The sequence below is a fragment of the Labeo rohita genome, chromosome 2 (assembly GCF_022985175.1).
Source record: "Labeo rohita strain BAU-BD-2019 chromosome 2, IGBB_LRoh.1.0, whole genome shotgun sequence".
Lineage (NCBI taxonomy): Eukaryota > Metazoa > Chordata > Actinopteri > Cypriniformes > Cyprinidae > Labeo > Labeo rohita.
The window spans coordinates 16,645,944-16,667,666 of NC_066870.1; the positions used below are offsets into that span (position 1 = coordinate 16,645,944).

Below are 21,723 nucleotides of genomic sequence, written 5' to 3' on the forward strand. Positions count from 1 at the left end.
TTGTAACAGCAGGACGTGCTATACATTATAACTCCCTCTCGTGAGTGCTGGTGAAGTCTGCAGGTAATGTTTTAAGGGAGTTTAGCATGCTCATTGTAATGCAGAGTCCCTGAGGGTCGACTCCTGGACAGAGAATGATAGGAATGTCCAGGCCCCCACGTTCTGTCCAACCTCAATCATTCAATCACCCACCTGGAGGTCACAGTTGACTGACAATGGGAGAGGAGGCTCCCCAAAGTAATTACAAAACTGCATGGAGGACAGCAAAGCAAAGAATCTTCACAGAAACAGAACAAGTGGCTCTCAAAAGGTTTTTGGTGTTATCACTGTTTAAAAAAAAATTAAATACTGTAAATAACTTCTATATTAATACCAGGTTTTAACAGGTTTTAGAAGTGAGTGCACATCATTACACGACCAAACGTCTGGTTAAATGTGATCTATATTTGTCAATAACATTTGTGGAAAGTTAATATTACAGTTTGTTTAAATGCTTGTTAAATGTGCCTGAATTTGCTTCTGTGAATAGTTGTGATTTACTGTGAAAGTAAAGAAATATCCAATTTGACAATCAACCTAATGGACATTGTTTGAGGAGTATTACATTAATAATAATTATATAATTTATAACAATTATAAGTATAATTTACCAGCAAATAAATAAATACTGTTATTAGATGAACAAATAATAATAATAATTAATAACATTACTAATAAAATGATATATAATAAATAAATAAATAAATAAATAAATAAATAATAGTGGTAGTAATACCAATCAATTTTATCATTCTATTAATAATAATAATAATAATAATAATAATCATAGTTTATTTATTTGATAATTTCTGTTTATTTGTTAGTAAAGATTCAACTTCATCCCTTCATCTAATGAAAATAATTGCTGGATAAAGCAAAATCTAAAATCATAAATAAATAATTATTATTTTAATAGGTAAACAAACAAATACTAATTCACATTATTAATAACATTACTAATACACAATATATAATAAAAATTAATGATAATAAATATTACATAATTTAAAATAATTATAAGTATAATTTAACAGTAAATAAATTAATAAATAATAGTAGCAGTAATACTAATACATTTTATCATTGTATTATTATTATATATTCTTATTATTATTATTATCACTAAAAAAATAATTTGTTATTTATTTGATTATGTTTGTTTATTTTGTGGTAAATATTCATCACTTCTTCTAATGAAAATTATTGGATAAAGCAAAATCTAAAATCATAAACAAATATTAATTATTTGAATAGATAAACAAACAAATAATATTTAATATGAATAATATTACTAGTACAAATTATACAGTATATAAGAATTATTCAATAATTTTAACTATATAATTTATAATAAGTATTATTTACCAGCAAATAAATAAATAAATAAATACTGTTATTAGATGAACAAATAATAATAATTAGTATTATTATTATTAATAACATTACTAATAAAATTATATATAATTATAAAAAAAAAATAATAATAATAAATAAATAATAGTGGTAGTAATACTAATATATTTTATCATCGTATTATTAATAATAATAATAATAATAATAATTGTTTATTAATTTGATTATCTTTGTTTATTTAGTGGTAAAGATTAAACTTCATCCTTTCATCTAATAAAAATAATTATTGGATACAGCTAAATCTAAAATCATAAATAAATAATAATTATTTTCATTAGATAAACAAACAAATAAAACTTAATATTAATAATACAATTATTAATACAAGTCATATATAATAATTCTTATTAATAATAATAATTTATAATAATTATAAGTATAATTTACCAGCAAATAAATAAATAAATACTGTTATTAGATTAACAAATAATAATAATATTATTACTAACACTACTAATAAAATTATATATAATTATAAACAAATAAATAAATAAATAAAAATAGTAGTAGTAGTAATACTAATACATTTTATGTATTAATATTATCAATAATATAATAATAATAATAATAATAATAATAATAATAATAATAACTGGTTATTTATTTAATTATGTTTGTATATTTGGAGGTAAAGATTAAATTTCATCCTTTCATCTAATAAAAAAAAATAATTGTCAGATAAAGCAAAATCTAAAATCATAAATAAATAATAATATTTTAACAGATAAACAAACTAATAAAAAGTAATATTAATAGCAACATTACTAATACAATTATATATAATTATTATTAGTAGTATATAATTTTGAATAATTATAAGTATCATTTACCAGCAAATAAATAAATAAATAAATAGTGGTCATAGTAGTAATACCAATCATTTCTATTATTGCATTAATGATTTTATTATGATATATTATATTTTTATTTACATGGTGGTAAAGATTCAACTTCATCCCTTCATCTAATGAAAATAATTATTGGATAAAGCAGAATCTAAAATAATAAATAAATAATAATTTTAATAGATAAACAAATAATTATTATTAATGATAATATATAATTAAGGAAACAAATTATACTGTTATTATTAGATTATCTATTAAATAAATCACTTAACAAATAAATATTTGTAGCAATTCTGTTCCCCATTGTGACTTTACATGCTTACTAGCCCTAGAAAGAAATCACAACAGTGGACAACGGCTGTCCATTCACACCATTCTCAAACTCAGCGTGACCCTTACCCAGACTTCCCTGAGAAAGATGAGTTAACTGTGTTGGGGGGCTTGGAGGGCTGATGTGTTTTTTCCATGCTGTGAATGTTCCGATGTGTGCAATATATCACTGTAAGGCCTAAATGGATGTATTGTGTATCAGAAAAACTGTGAAGTGGAACTTCCTGTGCAACAATGATGTCAATTTTATGGTCAGTGTGCTTTTCAGCATAATACAGTATCTGATTTGATGAAGGAAAAAAAGGACAGATGCAGCAAACTCATGTTAAGGTGATCTGGACTGCTGCAATGGATCAAACAAGGAATTTTTGGAGGAAACAAACAGGGTGAATTAAACTCCACAGAGCAAAGTTTGACATCAATAAACCACAGACCACGACAATGATCACATATCAGTCAAAAATGCTACGTAAACAATAATACAAACATTGTATTTCATATTCCACTTGCCACTTGGCTAAAAATGACACTTTCTTCATGACAGCTTTGTTAAATGTAGTGAGCTTCCCAGGCAGGTGTTATCACAACAGGGAAGAGACTGAAGGTATTTGACTAATGTGAGCATTTGATTAAAGCTGAATTTGATTCATGCTGAACATTAATTGGTGTGGCAGATTTAGAAATACACTGATGACCCCAGCAAACATTATGGCATAAATTATGCTAACAAATGCTAAGTAAGCCACTGTTAATAAATGAGCACGAGCAATGAACAGTGCAGAAATGAAATGAACCAAACTGCAGCAGCAGAACCAGCTTTCACTTCAACAATCTTTGTAAAAGAGGCAAATCACATGCACATAAGAATACGTAGTTTAGTGAAACAATGTCCTAAGGCCTGTTTTACTGTCAAAAAGAGCGTCTGATCTCTCCTCAGACAGTTTCACTGCTGAAGCTAAGGTTCAAACACAACATATAACAAAATTATTCAAAAGTCTCTTTTTAGCTCAAATCCCACAAATACAGAATATGAAACAGCTCATCTTTAAGGAATATCAGTGTCATTTTAAAGGAAAACAGAAAACAGTATTTGGCTATCAGTGTTGATATATGCTATATAACTAAATATAGTGTCTATTAACGGCTCCCTGATTAGAAAATCTAAATATTCAGTATATACAGATTGGAAGAGAAATTAGGTTGAATTAACAGCCTAAAATAATGAACAAAAAGTGGATACAACAGCATCTGACACTCTCTCTTCTTAGTGTTCACTCACTTTCACTCACAAATTAAGCAGATGTTGTTGCAGCTTATTTAAATTTGCTATTTTTTTCTAATATTCATTTAGCCCTTTTAATCTGAGGACTTAATCAAGCCTATGAACAGAGAGAATAAGACCATTTTTCCCCAGTTCTCAGTGTAATTTTCTATTTATTTTTTTGTGTTATCCACTACTTGAGAGCCACATATTGTCATAAAATTGGTGATCAGGTAATGCAAAATAACAATACTTAACGCAATTGGTTAATGTACAATTCTACACGGTTAAAAAATTGGGTCAGTAAGATATTATTTCTAATTTTTTAAAGAAATGAATACTTTTATTCAGCAAAAATACATTCAACTGATCAAAGGTAAAAAAATAAATGCTACGCTTTTGTACTTTCTATCCAATAAAGGATAAAAAAAAATAAAAATATTAGGCAGCACAAGTGTTTTCAACATTGCTAATAACAAGAAATGTTTCTTGAGCACCAAACTGGCATATTAGACTGATTTCTGAAAAATCATGTGACACTGAAAACTGAGTAATGATGCTAAAAATTCAGCTTTGCATCACAGGAAAAAATTACGATCTAAGATAGATCAAAATCTTATAGTACTTTTAAACCACAGTGTATACCAGTGTCGGAAATTAACGAGGGCTTGTGGCAAAAATGCCCCATAAATTAAAGTCAATGGGGCAAAAAATGCCCCATTACAATTATACAATATATTATGTCAAGATTAAAATGAAATGTGAAAATGAATGAAAAGTGTCAATTCACAAAATGCATTTAGATTCACTAACACTGCATCAGATTGCTTTTACACACTGTTTTGTGCAGCGTTCAGACTTATAACCAATCAAATGTGTTTCTGTTGAATTTAGGAATGCATTGGCCAATCAGAGGCGCTTAGATTAGTCAGCGCTGAAAACGACAGAGCTATTGATGAGTGCGCATGCTCGCAAATTCCCTCATCATAAACAACACAGTGCAGATATGATGTAAATAAAAGATTAATTTCGTAGCTTCAGTGATTATAACAGGAGTTTTTGCATAACTTGCGCTAGGCTAGACTAACGTCATGAACAGACATGTTTGTTCGTGAAGCCAGAATGTGCCATGCCCAAAATGCAGACACAAAACAAAAACATTTTGTGTAGAATTTAGATACAATTTTTAACAGTCTGTTGTTATTGACTACTGTTTAAAATAGAAAAACTGCTAACATTACAATCAGTTGATGCTATAGACTAATATGACCAACCAATGAGTGTTAGCAGTTAAAAGAGATACAAAGTCAGACTGATGAAGCTCTTCGGGTCAGTGGAGAGGATCTCAAGTTACATGGCTGTCATGCTGTTTGGATGATTGCCTTTTGAAGACAGTGAGCTCATTAACTAACCAGCACAGAGAGGATATGAAGGATTGACTTTATTCTAACAGTTTATCCCTCAATTTTTGGCCACTCCAGACGTCTGAGCACATAATTGTGTTGAAAAATGCAGGCCGTGAAACTGTTCCAAGCTTTGGACAGCGATGGAAGCAGATGCAAAAATATCTCTAAAAGAGAGATCACCTGGCCACTCTGACTTGTTGTATAGGTGCCCACAGAAACTGAATGAAGGTTTACTGCATGTCACCTAATTATGAATCTCTACAGGCAGCCACTTCAAACCTGATGACAAGCTGACACACTTTGTTCTCTGTAAAAAGGATGCTGTTAAATGGTTGGTAAAGCAGATGCACTATAACCTCTGCAGGTGATTCCTTAGGACTGACATGTAAAGTTTCTTTAAACTTAAACACATACAGCACAAAAAAAACGTATCATACAAAGCAGTGTTTAGATCATGTCTAAGCCTCGTGGAGAGAACATTACAATTTCACAGTGCATCTCCTCTCAGTGCATCTACAGTACTCGCCCACTCTTCAGGAATTTACAAACAACAATACCAACTTTATACCAAAAAATCAAATAATAGAAACATCTGATTCATAATATAATTATAATTTTGGACAAATACCTGAAATAGACATCTGTCTACATTTTAAGTCACATGCACTTCTGTGAGCTCAATGAAGTTATTCATCTGCAAGGCATTTTAAGGTCTGATTAGAAGTTTGTCAAGTGATCATAAGCGATCATAAGATCTACAAGTAAAGCCCTTCATTAAAGTTTAAGATGGCTGGTTTGATTTTATGCTTTTTATTCTAAATCAGCAATAAAAATTCAGTACAATAATCATATCAAATCAAGCATGGTGGCTGTCTACAACTCTGTCATGTTTTTCACATCACATCAGGCCTACAGGTGTCATATTTGCTGCTTTTTCTGCAAAAATCTATCATAATGCCCCAACACTAATATTTCCCCATTCACACGCTGTAATACTACTTTGTCAGATTATCTGAAATAAACTTCATGTGGAGTCATCTTAAAAAACAGTCAAATATAGTATTTAATATGACTAAATCAACCAAAATGCATACTGTACAGGATCAAATAAAGTAATTTTATGAGTCACATCATAGAAACTGCCCCTCAGTATAGGCTAACTGTACTGTACTCACTTTTTACATACTTCTGCAAACTTCATTTTGAATTTCAGTTTAACTCACTGGCATCAGTACAGTACTAAACCTGCTAAAAGTTGACTTAAAAGTGTTATAAAAGTGTTATTTAAAAGCATTCACCTACCTTCCATCACATGAAGCGCAGATGTGAGATAACTCAAGGCGAGATGCGCACCGACGAGCCACGACAGGAGCCTGAACGAACGCAGTGATGTTAACCGCAAATACACTACAACATATCTAAAATTGTTTGCATTATGGACTATGATTGTCCTATCCACTTACCAAAGTTTCATTTTCTTCAGCAGTCTGAGCATAAGTTTAGTGCAAAAACGTGGATACCAACACTTCCAGAGTGTTGTCACCCACTCTCTCTGTCCTCTCTCTAACTTCTCTCCTCCTGACTGACTCTCCAGTCTCTCACTTCAGACTGGCTGAACAAAGACTGCCTCAGTCTCAGCACTAAACAGCGCTATGGACTGCTGAAATTCGACCCCGAAAAATCTCTGAGAAGCGACGGTCTCCACTCTTTCAAATCCGTTTTAGTGCAATGACCCCATAAACAGCTCGGCTGTTCAATCCCTCAACAAATATGTTTTTTATCATCCTTGGCTGTGAGTTACAGCAAGAGCCGGGGTTGCCCACAAACACTCTCATGTTGCACCGTTATTGAGACAAAATGTGAAATGTGTTTATTGTCTGAGAAAATGGTCAGACACCGTTAATTTACAAATTAATTCCCGACAAAATGCTGGATTAGAGAATATACATACAATAAATACACTGTAGGGCAACAAAAGTATTGAAGCATTAAAACCACATGCCAAATTATAATTTATAAACCAAAAACCTAGTTTATGTTGCTAACTTGCTAACAAACTGTGACTGATGTCTGATTATTGAAGTAGGTGATATACGTTTGTGGTAGAAAGAAGTATCTTTATGCTCACCAAGACTGCATTTATTTGATACAGTTTTTTAAAAAAGGGAGAAAAGAGAAATATTTCGTTTTTCTTGTGAAACTCGTGTATTAAATTAATTTAGTGCACACAGACTTGTGATGATTTTGGCTCACATTTAACAAAACCCACCAATTCATCTCAAAAAATTAGAATATACGACTAATAAAAAAAACATTTTTAGTGAGTTGTTGGCCTTCTGGAAAGTATGTTCATTTACTGTATATGTACTCAATACTTGGTAGGGGCTCCTTTTGCTTTAATTACTGCCTCAATTCGGCGTGGCATGGAGGTGATCAGTCTGTGGCACTGCTGAGGTGGTGTGGAAGCCCAGGTTTCTTTGACAGTGGCCTTCAGCTCATCTGCATTTTTTGGTCTCTTGTTTCTTATTTTCCTCTTGACAATACCCCATAGATTCTCTACGGGGTTCATGTGAGTTTGCTGGCCAGTCATGCACATCAACACCATGGTCATTTAACCAACGTTTGGTGCTTTTGGCAGTGTGGGCAGGTGTCAAATCCTGCTGGAAAATGAAATCAGCATCTTTATAAAGCTGGTCAGCAGAAGGAAGCATGAAGTGCTTTAAACTTTCCTGGTAAACGGGTGCAGTGACTTTGATTTTTAAAAAACATAGTGGACCAACACCAGCAGATGACATTGCACCCCAAATCATCACAGACTGTGGAAACTTAACACTGAACTTCAAGCAACTTGGGCTATGAGCTTCTCCACCCTTCCTCCAGACTCAAATGAAATACAAAACTTGCTCTCATCTGAAAAGAGGACTTTGGAACCACTGGGCAACAGTCCATTTCTTCTTCTCTTAGTCCAGGTAAGACACCTCTAATGTTGTTTGTGGTTCAGGAGTGGCTTAACAAGAGCTCTTGGCTTAACATGGCTCTTGATGCTTTGAACCCAGCCGCAGTCCATTCCTTGTGAAGTTCACCCAAATTCTTGAATCGATTTTGCTTGACAAGCCTCTCAAGGCTGAGGTTCTCTCGGTTGGTTGTGCATCTTTTTCTTCCACACTTTTTCCTTCCACTCAACTTTCTGTTAACATGCTTGGATACAGCACTCTGTGAACAGCCAGCTTCTTTGGTAATGAATGTTTGTGGCTTACCCTCCTTGTGAAGAGTGTCAATGATTGTTGTCTGGACAACTGTCAGATCAGCAGTCTTCCCCATGATTTGTAGCCTAGTGAACCAAACTGAGAGACCATTTTGAAGGCTCAGGAAACCTTTGCAGGTGTTTTGAGTTGATTAGCTAATTGGCATGTTACCATATTGTAATTTTGTTGAGTGAATTGGTAGGATCAATTAAAGTTATTGGTTTTTGTTAAATGTGAGCCAAAATCATCACAATTAAAAGAACCAAAGACTTAAACTAATCTATCTACCTGTCTAATACATAAAACTACAACCAAAAACCCATTAGAAATTCTTTGGGAACAAATGACTTAAAAATAACAGTTAACTTCTGAGTAAATTTATAGACTGAAAAGTCATATCAATATAATATTTAGAAAATATTGGGGTATCCTGATTGAATTTAGAAAGCTTAATTTTTGTGTAAATTTCCCACATTTCCCTTACTGAGTTATAAAAGTTAATATAACTGTATTTTCCATCAACATGCAAGAACAAATATCTCTTGTTTTATCAAGTATCTGTCAACAGTCAAATCAGCACAATTGTTTTTTCACCATTTTTAAGCTAAAATGATTTCCTCCTTATTCATGGGTGCTTTTAAGACAAGAGTACATGCTTAGGGACAAAAGCCTGTCAAGATGAAGAATCCATGTACCACACTGAGCAAACTCCTGAGAGAATACTTAAAGTACTGAAGAATAACGTCCATGAAGGACCACCCGGGAGGCAAAAGCCTTGTTTGACTTTCACCAGGGGGCTTTTAAACCCCATACTGTCCCTTCAGAGACTTGAAGAGCTGCCTTAGGGCACTCATACCTCTCTATGAAACAATGCAACAAATCAGAGGAACAGATCCTGTGTCAGACAAAACATCTTTGGAAGTCTTTGGTCCCGAACAAAAGATCCTGCTCCACAAGAGCTCTTCTGATTCTTCACCAGCACACTCTCACTGTTATCATCACAAGAGTCCTCATCTCGGTCCATTTAAGCTCTCATGTTTCAGCCCACAAAAGTCTACACGATGAACCGTTTTGTTAAGGTGATAAATTAATGGGTGATTCTTGTCAACAACCTGCAATTAGCTAGTCTTGAAATGATAATGGTTTGTGGGAAAGCCTCTGAAATCCTGGAGAACAATACAGATGACCTGACTTGCCCCAGCACTAATTGGAGAACTCAAGCTTCAGTTTGTGTAGAGATGTATATGCTTAGACCACACTAATGTGAAGCTAAATGGTTGGCCATCTGATAATAAACACATTTTTATATATAGCAATGAATGATATGAGTATTCTCGTAGTTTCATAAAATTACAGTTGAACCACTGATGTCACATGGACTACTTTAATGATGTCCTTACTACCTTTCTGGGTCTTGAATGTGTCGGGGCATTGCTGTCTATGCAGGGTCACAAAGCTTTTGGATTTCCTCAAAAATATCTTAATTTGTGTTACGAAGATGAATGAAGGTCTTATGAGTTTTGAACAACATGAGGATGAGTAATTAATGACAGAATTTTCAGTTTTGGGTGAACTATCTCTTTAAGAACTTGAATAGACAATGTTAACTTAATTTCACCCAGGTTAAGCACTGTGGCTAGAGCTCAGACATAATGTGTTATTGACAAGGTCAGATGTCAGCTGACCTTAGCTAGGTTAAGTACACAGACGCCAAGTTTAGAAGGGCTAACTCAATTTACGCCCTGCAGCATATATGCCAGTAGCTTATACAGTGTTCCCAGAGTAAGTTTACAGGTAATGTGCAACACAAAGCATGGTATCCAGTAGACTGAACTAGTAAAGGCAACTACACTCAATTACTTTTAAAATCTGTGCATATTTCAAAACAACAGTCATCATATGCTTGTCAGACCTGACGCGACAGAGCGATCATTGCAAATCATTTAAACTTTGTGTCAGTACGTCATAATTAGAACGAGGCATCAGTTTACTTTCTGTGATTTGTCATGTCGTGCATGGGTTCTATAGTATTTTGTCGTGGTGTAGACACAGAGGATCACACACTACCAGACAGGGGTCCGTTTCCCAAAAGCAACTATGGTCGCAAGTTTAATGAAACTAATGACCATAGTTTGCTAACAATGCTGCCCTGGTCGTTCTGAACACAGCAAACTCACACATACACATTTTTACCATGCATGACATGCACAACAAATTAAAATGTGTTCTAAAATTGGCTCAGAAATACTGGATATACTCCAGCTGGATGACCCTGCCAAAAAAAAAAAACAATAGAAACCATGACAGAAATTCTAATGGTTTACACTACAAATACCATTACAAACCATCACTTTTTAACCATTAAAACCATAAAAAAATGGTTTCCTGTAGTGTGTTTTGGGACATGTTCTATTAGAATTTAGTGTTCTTAATTAACCACCAATAGAACAACCAATTACCAGTAGAGATCAATCAGCATAATTACAGTTTCCATTAAAACCAGTACAATTCCTGTTATAACCAGTAAAACCATTACAAATTCTTTTTTTTTTTTTTTTCAGCAGGGGAAATCATAGGCTGAAGCTAAAATTTCACAGTTTGTGGCTACAATTTTCTGTGAAATTGAGAACATGATTTTAGTGTGATCTTTCACTGATCAGATCAGTATATTGTGGGGAACCATTCATTCATCCACAATACTGAAGTTTGCATTTAACCATATTTCTGTTTACTCTGACATAAACATTATATATGTCAGTGGAACAAAATCTGAGAGTATGGTCTCAAAGGAGCAGTCAGTTCCTGGATTTGTTATAGAAAACACTTGATTTCATTATGTATACAAACAAATACTGACGGATGTGTTTCCCAGCCTCCCGAAGGCTCAATAGACTAACATGAGATTGTTTAAATGTTTTTGATGTTGTGGAAATGTTCTATGATCAACTTCCACATCTTCAAAGTCAGTGTCTCTCATCTAAACATGGGAAACAGCTGCCTGCCTTATTCTCATGTCTTTTAACTAACTTGACTAGTTGCTTTTGAAAGCTTTCACAGGATTTTCAGTTCTCATGAGTTTTTCATGATTTTATTTATTATTATTATTTCAGAAACTCATTTAAATATAAATCTCATATCTTGTGAATTGATGCCAGGCATAATTAGATGTTTGATATTGACATTATATACTCTTATTGACACACACATTGGGTTTCCATGTTTTATGGGGACATAGGGCATAATGGTTTTTATACTGTGCAAACTGTATTTTCCATCCTCTTTACCTAAACCTTCCCCTCACACAAAACTTTCTGCATTTTTAGATTATCCAAAAATGTCATTCTGTATGATTTATAAGCTTGTTTACTCATTTGGACCAACAAAATGTCCCCACAATGTCTTACTGCTTTTGTGGGGACATTTGGTACCCATAATGTAGTGAATACTGGGTACGCATACACACATTCAACAAATCCTACCAAATATAGATTAACTTTTTGGTTACTAATTATAGTTAACCCTTTTCAATTAACATGAGACATTTAGTCACTTTATGAGGCTTTTATACTGCATTAATCAAATAAATGCAGTCTTGGTGAGCATAAGAGACTTCTTTCAAAAACATTAGAAAATCTTACTGACGTCAAACTTTTGAACAGTAGTGTAAAGTCAGTTAAAAAAGAATTTCTGTACTTTACATAGACTTTCGTTCAGAAACACTGGAATACTGTTGGGCTAGTGTCTCCATACACTCTTAAAAATAAAGGTGCTTCAAAAGGTTCTTCACAGCGATGCCATAGAAGAACCATTTTTGGTTCCACAAAGAACTATGTAGTCAAAGTTTCTTTAAAGAACTATCTCTTTCTTACCGTTTTATAATCTGAAGAACCTTCTTTCGCCACAAAGAACCTTTTGTGAAAAAGAAAGGTTCTTCAGATATTAAAGGTTCTTTATGGAACCATTTAGATCAAAAAGGTTCTTCTATGGCATCGTGAGGCACCTTTATTTTTAAAGTGTAGTGCAGCTGGTTAACTAGTTTAACTAGCAGACCAGGACTACATGGTCAACTAGTTAGGGTTTATTGGTGAACTAAATCTAGTCACCAAATCTGCAGCACCAAACCAGCACAAACCTATAGCTGGACCTCTGGACCATGGCATCTGAACATTAAGACATATTGTGTACCCCCACACTGTTTACTGCTATAGTAACCAAAATAATATCATAAGTTCAGAAAAGGGAACAGACTCTGCATTCACAGGACTGGAAGCAGTGACACAGTGTGACCCGAGAGGAATTTCATTTCGTGGGATGTGACTGTATTAGCTGCATGAGGGCTGTGCAGGCAAACTCTAGCGCTGATGAGGATGTCAATTACACAAAATACTGACCTCACGCTTTTCAGCATGCACCATTACAGCAGTCAAGTCAAGAATCACAGAGAAAACCTTGTGTTGTATGGACTGTGGACAAATCTGAAAGAGCGGTCTTGATTTACAATCTAAAATGGAAATTTAGTCAAGACGTAGTAAATGTAGTTCACTGATTGAATCATAGCAATTGAGGAACATAACATGACACAAGAATGTACATTTTTCTCCCTGAGGTCCACTTATAATGTTAGTAGTGTATGTGTGCCAAAAAACATTAAATATTTAGTTTTATAGGAACATTTTCCGCCCTCTCTCTGACCTTTCAAAGGGCGTTTTTTTGCTAGTATTCCTTTTAGTAAAACTTTTATGTGAACTTCCTCTTCACATGAGAAATAAAATTTGCTCTTTCTGACCCTTGCTTCTCAATGACATGACTATCATAATTTTATGGTAGCTCCAGAGTGATTAGTCATACAGCTCAAGTGAAGAAAAAAAAAAAGGTTTTAAATTGAAAAAGCTAACATTTTCATAATGCACTGAAATCATTTAATCTCAGTAGGCATAATTTTAAACTATTGATAAGGACTTTGCTGTATACTGCCTTTTGAATTATAATAATAATAGGTTACAGCTTTTATTAAACACTGTTTTTCATTGCATAGGGCTCTTGACTTACCTTGGTTCTTTGGGAATTAAAATTCTATTGATACATTTATAGATTCAAAATGCAGTATTTGTCTCTTTTTTTTTTTTTTTCAAATAAACTAGAGAATAAAACATTCTTTACGGGACATAGGTTCTCCCATGGCTGTAAAATGTTTTTTAGCTCTATTTGTGTCTTTTATTTTTAGGACTGTATTCCACCCACTTTTTTTCCCATGCCTGAAAGAGACGAATTGTCATGATGTTCAGACGGGGAGGAAAAGTCATTCATGCCAGAGCTAGTGTGTTGACCCTGGTTAAAGCTTTAGGATCTCCTAGTGTGACATTCACTTGACACCTACACAATACTTTTGCTTCTTCTTAAGAAGATCAAAGAAAAGAGGGAAAAGGCAGAGGGAATAGGCTAAGATTCCCAGTTTCTTTCCTTCTTTAAAAATATAAAAATAAAAATGACATTCAGTATGTTAGCACTGATATGGACCTACTAATTAATTATTAACAAATGAATTCTTATTAAAATTCTAATAGAAATAGCACATACGTAACTGTCTTGTATAAATGAAAGTCAAATTTTGTAAAAATACATCTGACTTGATCTTTAAAGGAGACATAGTATGCCCCTTTTTACAGTATGTTAAAAAAAAATTCCACACTGAAAATTATGAAATTATGCATTTTAAACCATTAGTTTAAACAATTGATATACGGTTTTCTCAGCGCACACATCCAAAGCGCGCAAACAGAAAGCGGCTGTCACATGGAATGTGAGTACTGAACTAAGTTGTCTTTCATGTCTTATTGGGCATAAACTGTCAAATGCACACAAGTTTATGTTAAAAACACACAGAAATTACAAAAATAGTCTATTATGTCTATGAACATAAACAGTTAGAAAAGAAATTGCATGTTTATATTAGATCTGTGTGGTAGTAGCGTAATATACAGTGAATAAATCAATAAATCCACTGCTCTCTTGTCTCCTCTGAGGCTGGGACTCTAAATAGTGTTCTGTGCGGGTACATTGTTGTTGCTTGTGAAAACAATATGACAGAGCTGTGGATGGAAATGTGCAGATTATGGGGTGGTAAAATTATAATAAGAAACCCCTTCTATTTCACAGGGGGAGCGAAATCTTAGCGACTCCTTTTTTCACAAGCTTGCAGAGAACGGCTTACCGAAACAAAGTTACTGGGTTGTTCTTTTTCACGTTTTCTGGGTTGGTAGATGCACCGGGAACCCGAATCTAGCACTTAAACACAGAAAAAGTCAGATTTTTATGATATGTCACCATTAAATCATTTTGAGTTTCCAGGGTGAGAAGTAACAGAGGCTTTGGCACAAGGAACCATCACAAAACACTTGTATCCTCTAGTGCTGTGAACAGAAGAACCCATTATGTTGAAAGCACATCTCTAGCCTATGGAAAAAGACAGAAAAAGTGGAATCCCTTAATAAATATTTTTGATCTTTACTAAATAAAAATGAATGGGCCAAAAAAGTCACAAGTACATGCTAAAAATGCTGGGTTATTTTTTTTTAACCCAAAAGCTGGGTTCAGCCTGTTGGGTAATTTTATAGGGTTGTTTTTAATATTTTTTATCCAGGTGCTGGGTATTTTTTCTGTAACTAAAATGTTGGGTCATTTTTAACGCTGGGTTATTTTTTTCTACCCAACTGCTGGGTTGAGCCTGTCTCCGACGAAACAACCCAGCTGCTGAATTACAGTCAGAGCGTGGGCTTTTTGCCTCCACTACAGGAGAGAGCAGTTCTCAGCGCCACCGATTTGGTGCACTTCTTCAGCGAAATTAAGGTTTGTTTTTTTTTTTTATTTGAAATATTTTATTTCATTTATAAAGTCTTCACTGTCCTGTAAATTGTACGCACTGCAACATAAGGACGAGATGTCGAGATGTCAGTCAGCTGCGCCACTTCACTTGTTGGAAACGCCTTTTGCCTTGCATAAAATAAATGGATTTTATTTGTTAAAGTACTGAGTTTAATTTAATTTTAAAATATGCTCTCTAATGTCAGCACTGTTTGTTTATGGGCAGGTTTTGGAGTCAGTCACGGCATATTTTAGCTATGAGTGAAAATGCTACTTTTAAATGTTAAATTATGTCAGAAATGCTTGTTAAATGAGTTTAAATGTATGTAATATTGGAAATTATGCTATATTCGCCCAAATAAATTCAGTTTGTCTTGTACTTTGTCCATGTGTTCTTAATAATAAATCTTCATCTTTTGATTATTGCTGTTGCCTCTAGTAATTCTGTGTGTTCCAGTCCATTTCAAGCCAGACATATAATAATTTTTAAACAACAGTTGACTTAAATTAAATAACCCAGCATGTTTGGTAAAAAAAAACATTTAACCCAGCCAGCCAGTGTCCAATATTTACCCAGTGCTGGGTTGCCAAATAACCCAAGTTGCGTTGTTTTTAACCCAGCATTATTTAGAGTATATTAATTTGTAGCCAATGGCACATTTATGTAATTTTATTTTATTTCATTGTGTATTATCACCATATTACCCAACAAATATTTTGACATTTATAATATACAATATCTTGCTGAATTTTTATTAAGTAGAAAGCTCTACTAGTAAAAGTTAATATTAAAGATACGAATGTAATCATTTTACCCCTATGTAAGGGCAGGTGAGATAAAAACAGCTCTGGATACAGTGTCTTTTTGTACTGGTGTGCACCAGGACAAGCGCTATAACTGCAAGCTACTGAAATTAGTCATTTCAAATCACATGATAAGAAAACTTGCCAAGGGAATAAACTCAAAATAGAGCCTCATGTGAAACACCAGAGGCATATTTAGCTTGCATTTAGGGTGTTTCAAGGTAAAGGGAATAGTTATCCCTAAATTCCCTATTTTCTTTCATGGGCAGTATTCTTCAACGCGGAGATAAGCCTGTGGGTGAGACTTAAGGTTCAATAGGGGAATAACGAGAAGAATAACAATGTGCAGTAAACAGTGAAACTGTTTGCACTACAAACCAGTGTGTTCATAATTAAGATAATATAAGCAATATCACACAAGTAGACGTGAGATATGGCTGTATATTGGCACTGCAGTGATTCTGCCGTAGTTAATCACAGCGTGCCGATATACAGCCATATCTCACGTCTACGAGTGTGATATTGCATTTATGCAACAGTTCAATGGCACAAGTGTGTAAATAAATAAACAAAATAACAACGGAGTGTCTTTAAAGCCCTCTTTTGTGCAGAACTACTTACTTCCAACATGGATTCAAATCTAAAGTTCAACGGCTGAGTTTCCTGAACACTCCACAATTTCCGTTTATGATTGCGTTCATTTTTTCGACGTAAACGTCTTTGTTGCCGACTAGTAAAAACAGTCTCTCGTCTCCATCTAATGGCGGAACAATGTAGCTAAAATCACCATCATGAACACAGGCACCGTTTCTTAATACTACACTATTATTAAGTACTACAATTATTTATATAAAATATAGTATTACCACTATTATGTATATAAAATATTATTTATTTATTAGTTATTATTTAATAAACAACAACAACAGCCATCATAAAAGTTACTAGGCAATTTAGTAATAGGCAGCACTCTGATATACAGCATTGAATTTAGACAAACGTGATGAGATTTTGCCAAAACGATTTGCTCTGGAACAAAAAATACATGATGAGATCAAAGACTGCCCATTAGATTTGCCCAAAACGAAATATATCTAATGTTTAACCACTATAGAGACATTAGAGCCAGCTGTAAATTCCTAGAGATCTGGCCGAGCTGAGGCGCTCTCAGCCGTATTCATGAGTGCAGAACGGCCGCTGACCATCTGGAGCTCACATGTCCAAAATAGTCGAAGCAAATTTTCAAATAGACGTTGTCTTTATTAACAAACTGCATATTTGAACTATAAACAAGTACATTCTTGCCTGAAAACCTTTCAAAACTACATTCCGTTACAGAGAAACAGTAATATTTATAAAATAATACAGGATTTGGGGTCCGCCATGACACTCGCTGTAAGAAGTACTCCAAGCGGAGTGAGTGATACCATTACAAACTGTAAAACGGGTGTTGGAGTTCTGATATCGCTCTAATATCACTCCTATCAGCCAATCAGATTCGAGAACCAAAAAGAACTGTTGTATAAATTAAAATAATATGGTAAGACACACCAATCTGCAATATCAAGCAGCAAAACGAGCTGCTTTTGTACAGCTAAAAATAGCTGGACACCTATGAGACCGGAAGCCAAACAAATAAAATGTACAAATGCCCACGCCTGCTCTTATGGGAAAATAAGGTGGATATTGAACTGTATTTTTGTTACAATAAAATACTAATAGTAGATTTTTCTCCAGTATGCGGAACCATTGGCGTTTTAGTCTGTATGTAAATATGTAATGTTGTGGATTCTGTCTGTTATTTAATTATTAGTTGTTTAATTTGTCTACTGTATTGTCTGTGTTTTTGAACCATGTGTGTCCTTAAAGGAACACTCCACTTTATTTTGAAAATAGGCTCATTTTCCAACTCCCCTAGAGTTAAACAGTTGAGTTTTACCATTTTTGAATCCATTCAGCCAATCTCCGGGTCTGGCGGTAGCACTTTTAGCATAGCTTAGCATGGATCATTGGATCAGATTAGACCGTTAGCATCTCGCTCAAAGATGACCAAAGAGTTTAGATATTTTTCCTATTTAAAATGTGACCCTTCTGTAGTTACATCGAGTACTAAGACCGACGGAAAATAAAAAGTTGTGATTTTCTAGGCCGATATCGCTAGGAACTATACTCTCATTCTGGTGTAGTAATTAAGGAACTTTGCTGCCATACCATGGCACTATTTTCTATTTTCTATTATAGACTATTTTCAGGCACTGCATAATATCATTGCGCCTGCTGCACCCAGCAAAGTTCCTTGATTAATACGCCGGAATGAGAGTATAGTTCCTAGTCATATCGGCCTAGACTACAGAACTACAGAAGAGTCAAGTTTTAAATAGGCTAAAAGTGCTATCGCCAGACCCGGAGATCGGTTGAATGAATTCGAAAACTGTAAAACTCAACTCTTTAACTCTAGGGGAGTTGGAAAATGAGCCTATTTTCAAAAAAAGTGGAGTGTTCCTTTAATAAAGTTTTGATGATGTTTTGATGATGACTAATGTCCATGATTTCTCAGTGGAATTTGCAGAAAACTAAATATAAAAATATTAAGTTCAGTCCTGTCTGGCTAGTACTGAAAGCTGAGATGTCACTGTCAAATCAAAACATTACAATGGAAGTAATTAATGGTTTGTGTTCATCTCCTTCTACTGGAGAGGAGGGTGTGCGTTGTACAACAGGCTTGTCTGCAAGATTTGATTATAAGGTCCATGTTTGGTGATAAATAAAAAATAAATAAAAATTTAGCAATGCAGAAATGATTCAGTCACTATTTTTTTTTATTATTATTTACACGTTTTCCAATTAGGAGTGTAGTCATACATAAGATCTCAATGAAAACTGAATTTAACTTTGTGATGGACACTTACATTGTATTCATAAAAATGAAGGTTCTTTATTGGCATCTATAGTTCCATGAAGAACCATTAACATCCATGAAATATTTTCATAGTTCTTTATACCGAAAAAAGGTTCTTTAGATCATTAAAATGTTCCTCACACTGGGGGAAAAATAATAATAATAATAATAAAAAATAACACAAAATTTAGAACCTTTATTTTTAGAGCCCTTGAACTGACACTATGTGTGTGTGTGTGTGTGTGTGTGTGTATTCATAGATTTTTATTTAGTTATTTATCTTTTTAGAGAAAAATATTTCGAATAAAGTTGTATTAAACTATTAAGTACTGACAGATTTCGATATGATTTGGCTTATAGAATCACAATTGTACTCATACTGCAATGCGAGTAAGTTAAACACTGACATCAAAAATTCTTATGAATCAAACTAACTTCACATAGTACATAAAGCTCAGCAGAAGAATGTGATGAGATGCAGAACTATACATTTAATACATATAAATTACAAACACTTTAACAATTCAAACACTGTCCCTTACAGTCATTTGACTCAGCTGTAAGAGTCACTCTCTTCAAGTCTTATGGAATAAGTCTTTGTCCTGTCTTTATTTAATTCATTAATAAGGACTATATCCAAGGACCCTGTTTACACCTGGAATAAAAAATGTGTTTTTGTCAATCCGATCATGAGTGGACAAGAAGAAAATGAGAAAATTTCCTTTTGGATCCTCAAATGTTGTCCTGGCCTCCAGCTGGAGTGGGACTGCCCTGTCCTGAGTCCATCTGTACAGTATCTGCATAGTTCTGGACAGTCTTTCCTCACAGAAATGCTCTCCTTAGTGTCTCCTCCTGTGGAATGCTACGAGTAAATGGTGATGACCTCCCTGCCGCTACCTCGGACCAGCAGCACCCGGTCCAGTCCCTCTGTGAGGACCTCCAGGAACTCCATGTCTGAAGCTTTAGAGTGAAGGAGAAGTGTGGAGAACTGCTGTACATGAAGGTGACATTTAAACTGTGACTCACTACGAATTAAGCACTCAAATGACAGACCATGTTATCAAGATTCTATCCTACATTTTAGCTGTATATCAGTCCCTTTTTAAATAGATGTGCAACTGTCTGCATTCAGCTGATGAAAGGATACAGTTTTCATCTCCGCCCTTGTTTTTGGGTGGTCCTGGCATGTTCAGCAGCACCAGTTGGGCTCCCTGGGATTTTCTGACTACAACCTCATTCAGCTTGACTGCAGTGTGCATTCTTCTCACATTAGTCTGATCCCTGTGAAAAATTCAGTCATTCACATTTAGCATTGAGACCCAACATTTAGAACTTTGAGAAACATTAGCAACTGTATATAAATTTCACATTATATATGAAAGATCAATAACAACTGAATATGCACAGAAATGTAAGGGAGAAGCATTTTTTTTTTAAGTCTCTCATTCTCACCAAGACTGCATTTATTTGATCAAAAACACAGAAAAAAGTAATATTGTGAAATATTATTGAGATTTTAAATCAACTGTTTTGTTCAACTTAAATATATTTAAAATGTATTAAAAGTTAGTAGTGTATGCCGGAAAAAAAAAAAAAAAAGCAATGTAGCTTTAGTGGAGATTCATACTTGATTTGTATACTACATCATGACATGAGTAAGCATATTTTATTGCATTTCCTTGAAAATATTTTGAAATAAGACAGGGACCAGGTGCTCGAATACTGATATCTATATGTTAAAGACTTATATCGTTATAGAGATTAGATTAAATATATATATATAGCGTATTTTGCAAAAGTATTCACACCCCTTCATTTTTTCATTTTTCATTTATGTTGCTGCCTTAATGTTACTGCTTTTTATGACCTTTTTCCTCATCAATTAAAACTCCATAAACCATAATGACAAAGTAAAAACAGAATTGTCACAACTTTGTAAATTTATTAAAAATACAACACTAAAATAAGTACATTGCATAAGTATTCATACTCTTAACTTAGTTAAAGCACCTTTATAGCCTCATCTTTTTTGGGAATGATGCAATAAGATTTGCACATCTGAATTTGGCAGTTATCTGCCATTCCTCTCCTCATCTCTTCACCTCTCAAGCTCTGTCAGGTTGGATGGGGGCAGACACACACTTTCAGGTTTCTCCAGAAATATTTGATTGGGTTAAAGCCCAGGCTGTGGCTGGGCCACTCAAGGACATTCACAGAGTTGTCTATAAGCCACTCTTGCTGTGTGCTTAGAGTCATTGTCCTGCTGGAAGGTGAACCTTCTGCCCAGTCTGAGGTTCTGAATGCTGTAGACAGGGTTTCCATTAAGGCTATCTCAGTATTTTTGTGCATTAAGCTTTTCTTTTACTCTGACAAGTCCCTCAGTCCCTGCCGCTGAAAAGCAGCCCCACAGCATGAGGCTGCTACCACCTCATTTTACTTTTGAGATGGCACTATGCAGGTGATGAGCAGTGCCTAGTTTCCTTTAAACATGATGCTTGGAAATGAGGTTCATCAGACCAGAGAATTTGTTTCTCACATTCTGAGGGTCCTTTAGGTGCTTTCATGTCTTCATTGAGGAGTAGACTGAGTTTGGCCACAACGCAATAAATCCCAGATC

General features: G+C 34.2%; 1 protein-coding gene across 4 annotated transcripts in view; it reads right to left on the reverse strand.

Annotated features, from left to right (window-relative positions):
- Window positions 1–19,287: 19,287 nt before the first annotated feature.
- The window catches only part of slc12a7a (solute carrier family 12 member 7a), a 29,941-nt gene continuing 27,505 nt past the window's right edge, over window positions 19,288–21,723 (reverse strand). For all 4 annotated transcript variants that reach the window (XM_051128885.1, XM_051128868.1, XM_051128875.1 and 1 more), the window contains 2 exons: window positions 20,254–20,387; window positions 19,288–20,060 (listed from right to left, as the gene is read on the reverse strand). In XM_051128885.1, the coding sequence (XP_050984842.1) occupies window positions 19,969–20,060; window positions 20,254–20,387 (226 nt within the window). In that variant the 3' untranslated portion in view covers window positions 19,288–19,968. The remainder of the gene's footprint in view (window positions 20,061–20,253; window positions 20,388–21,723) is intronic.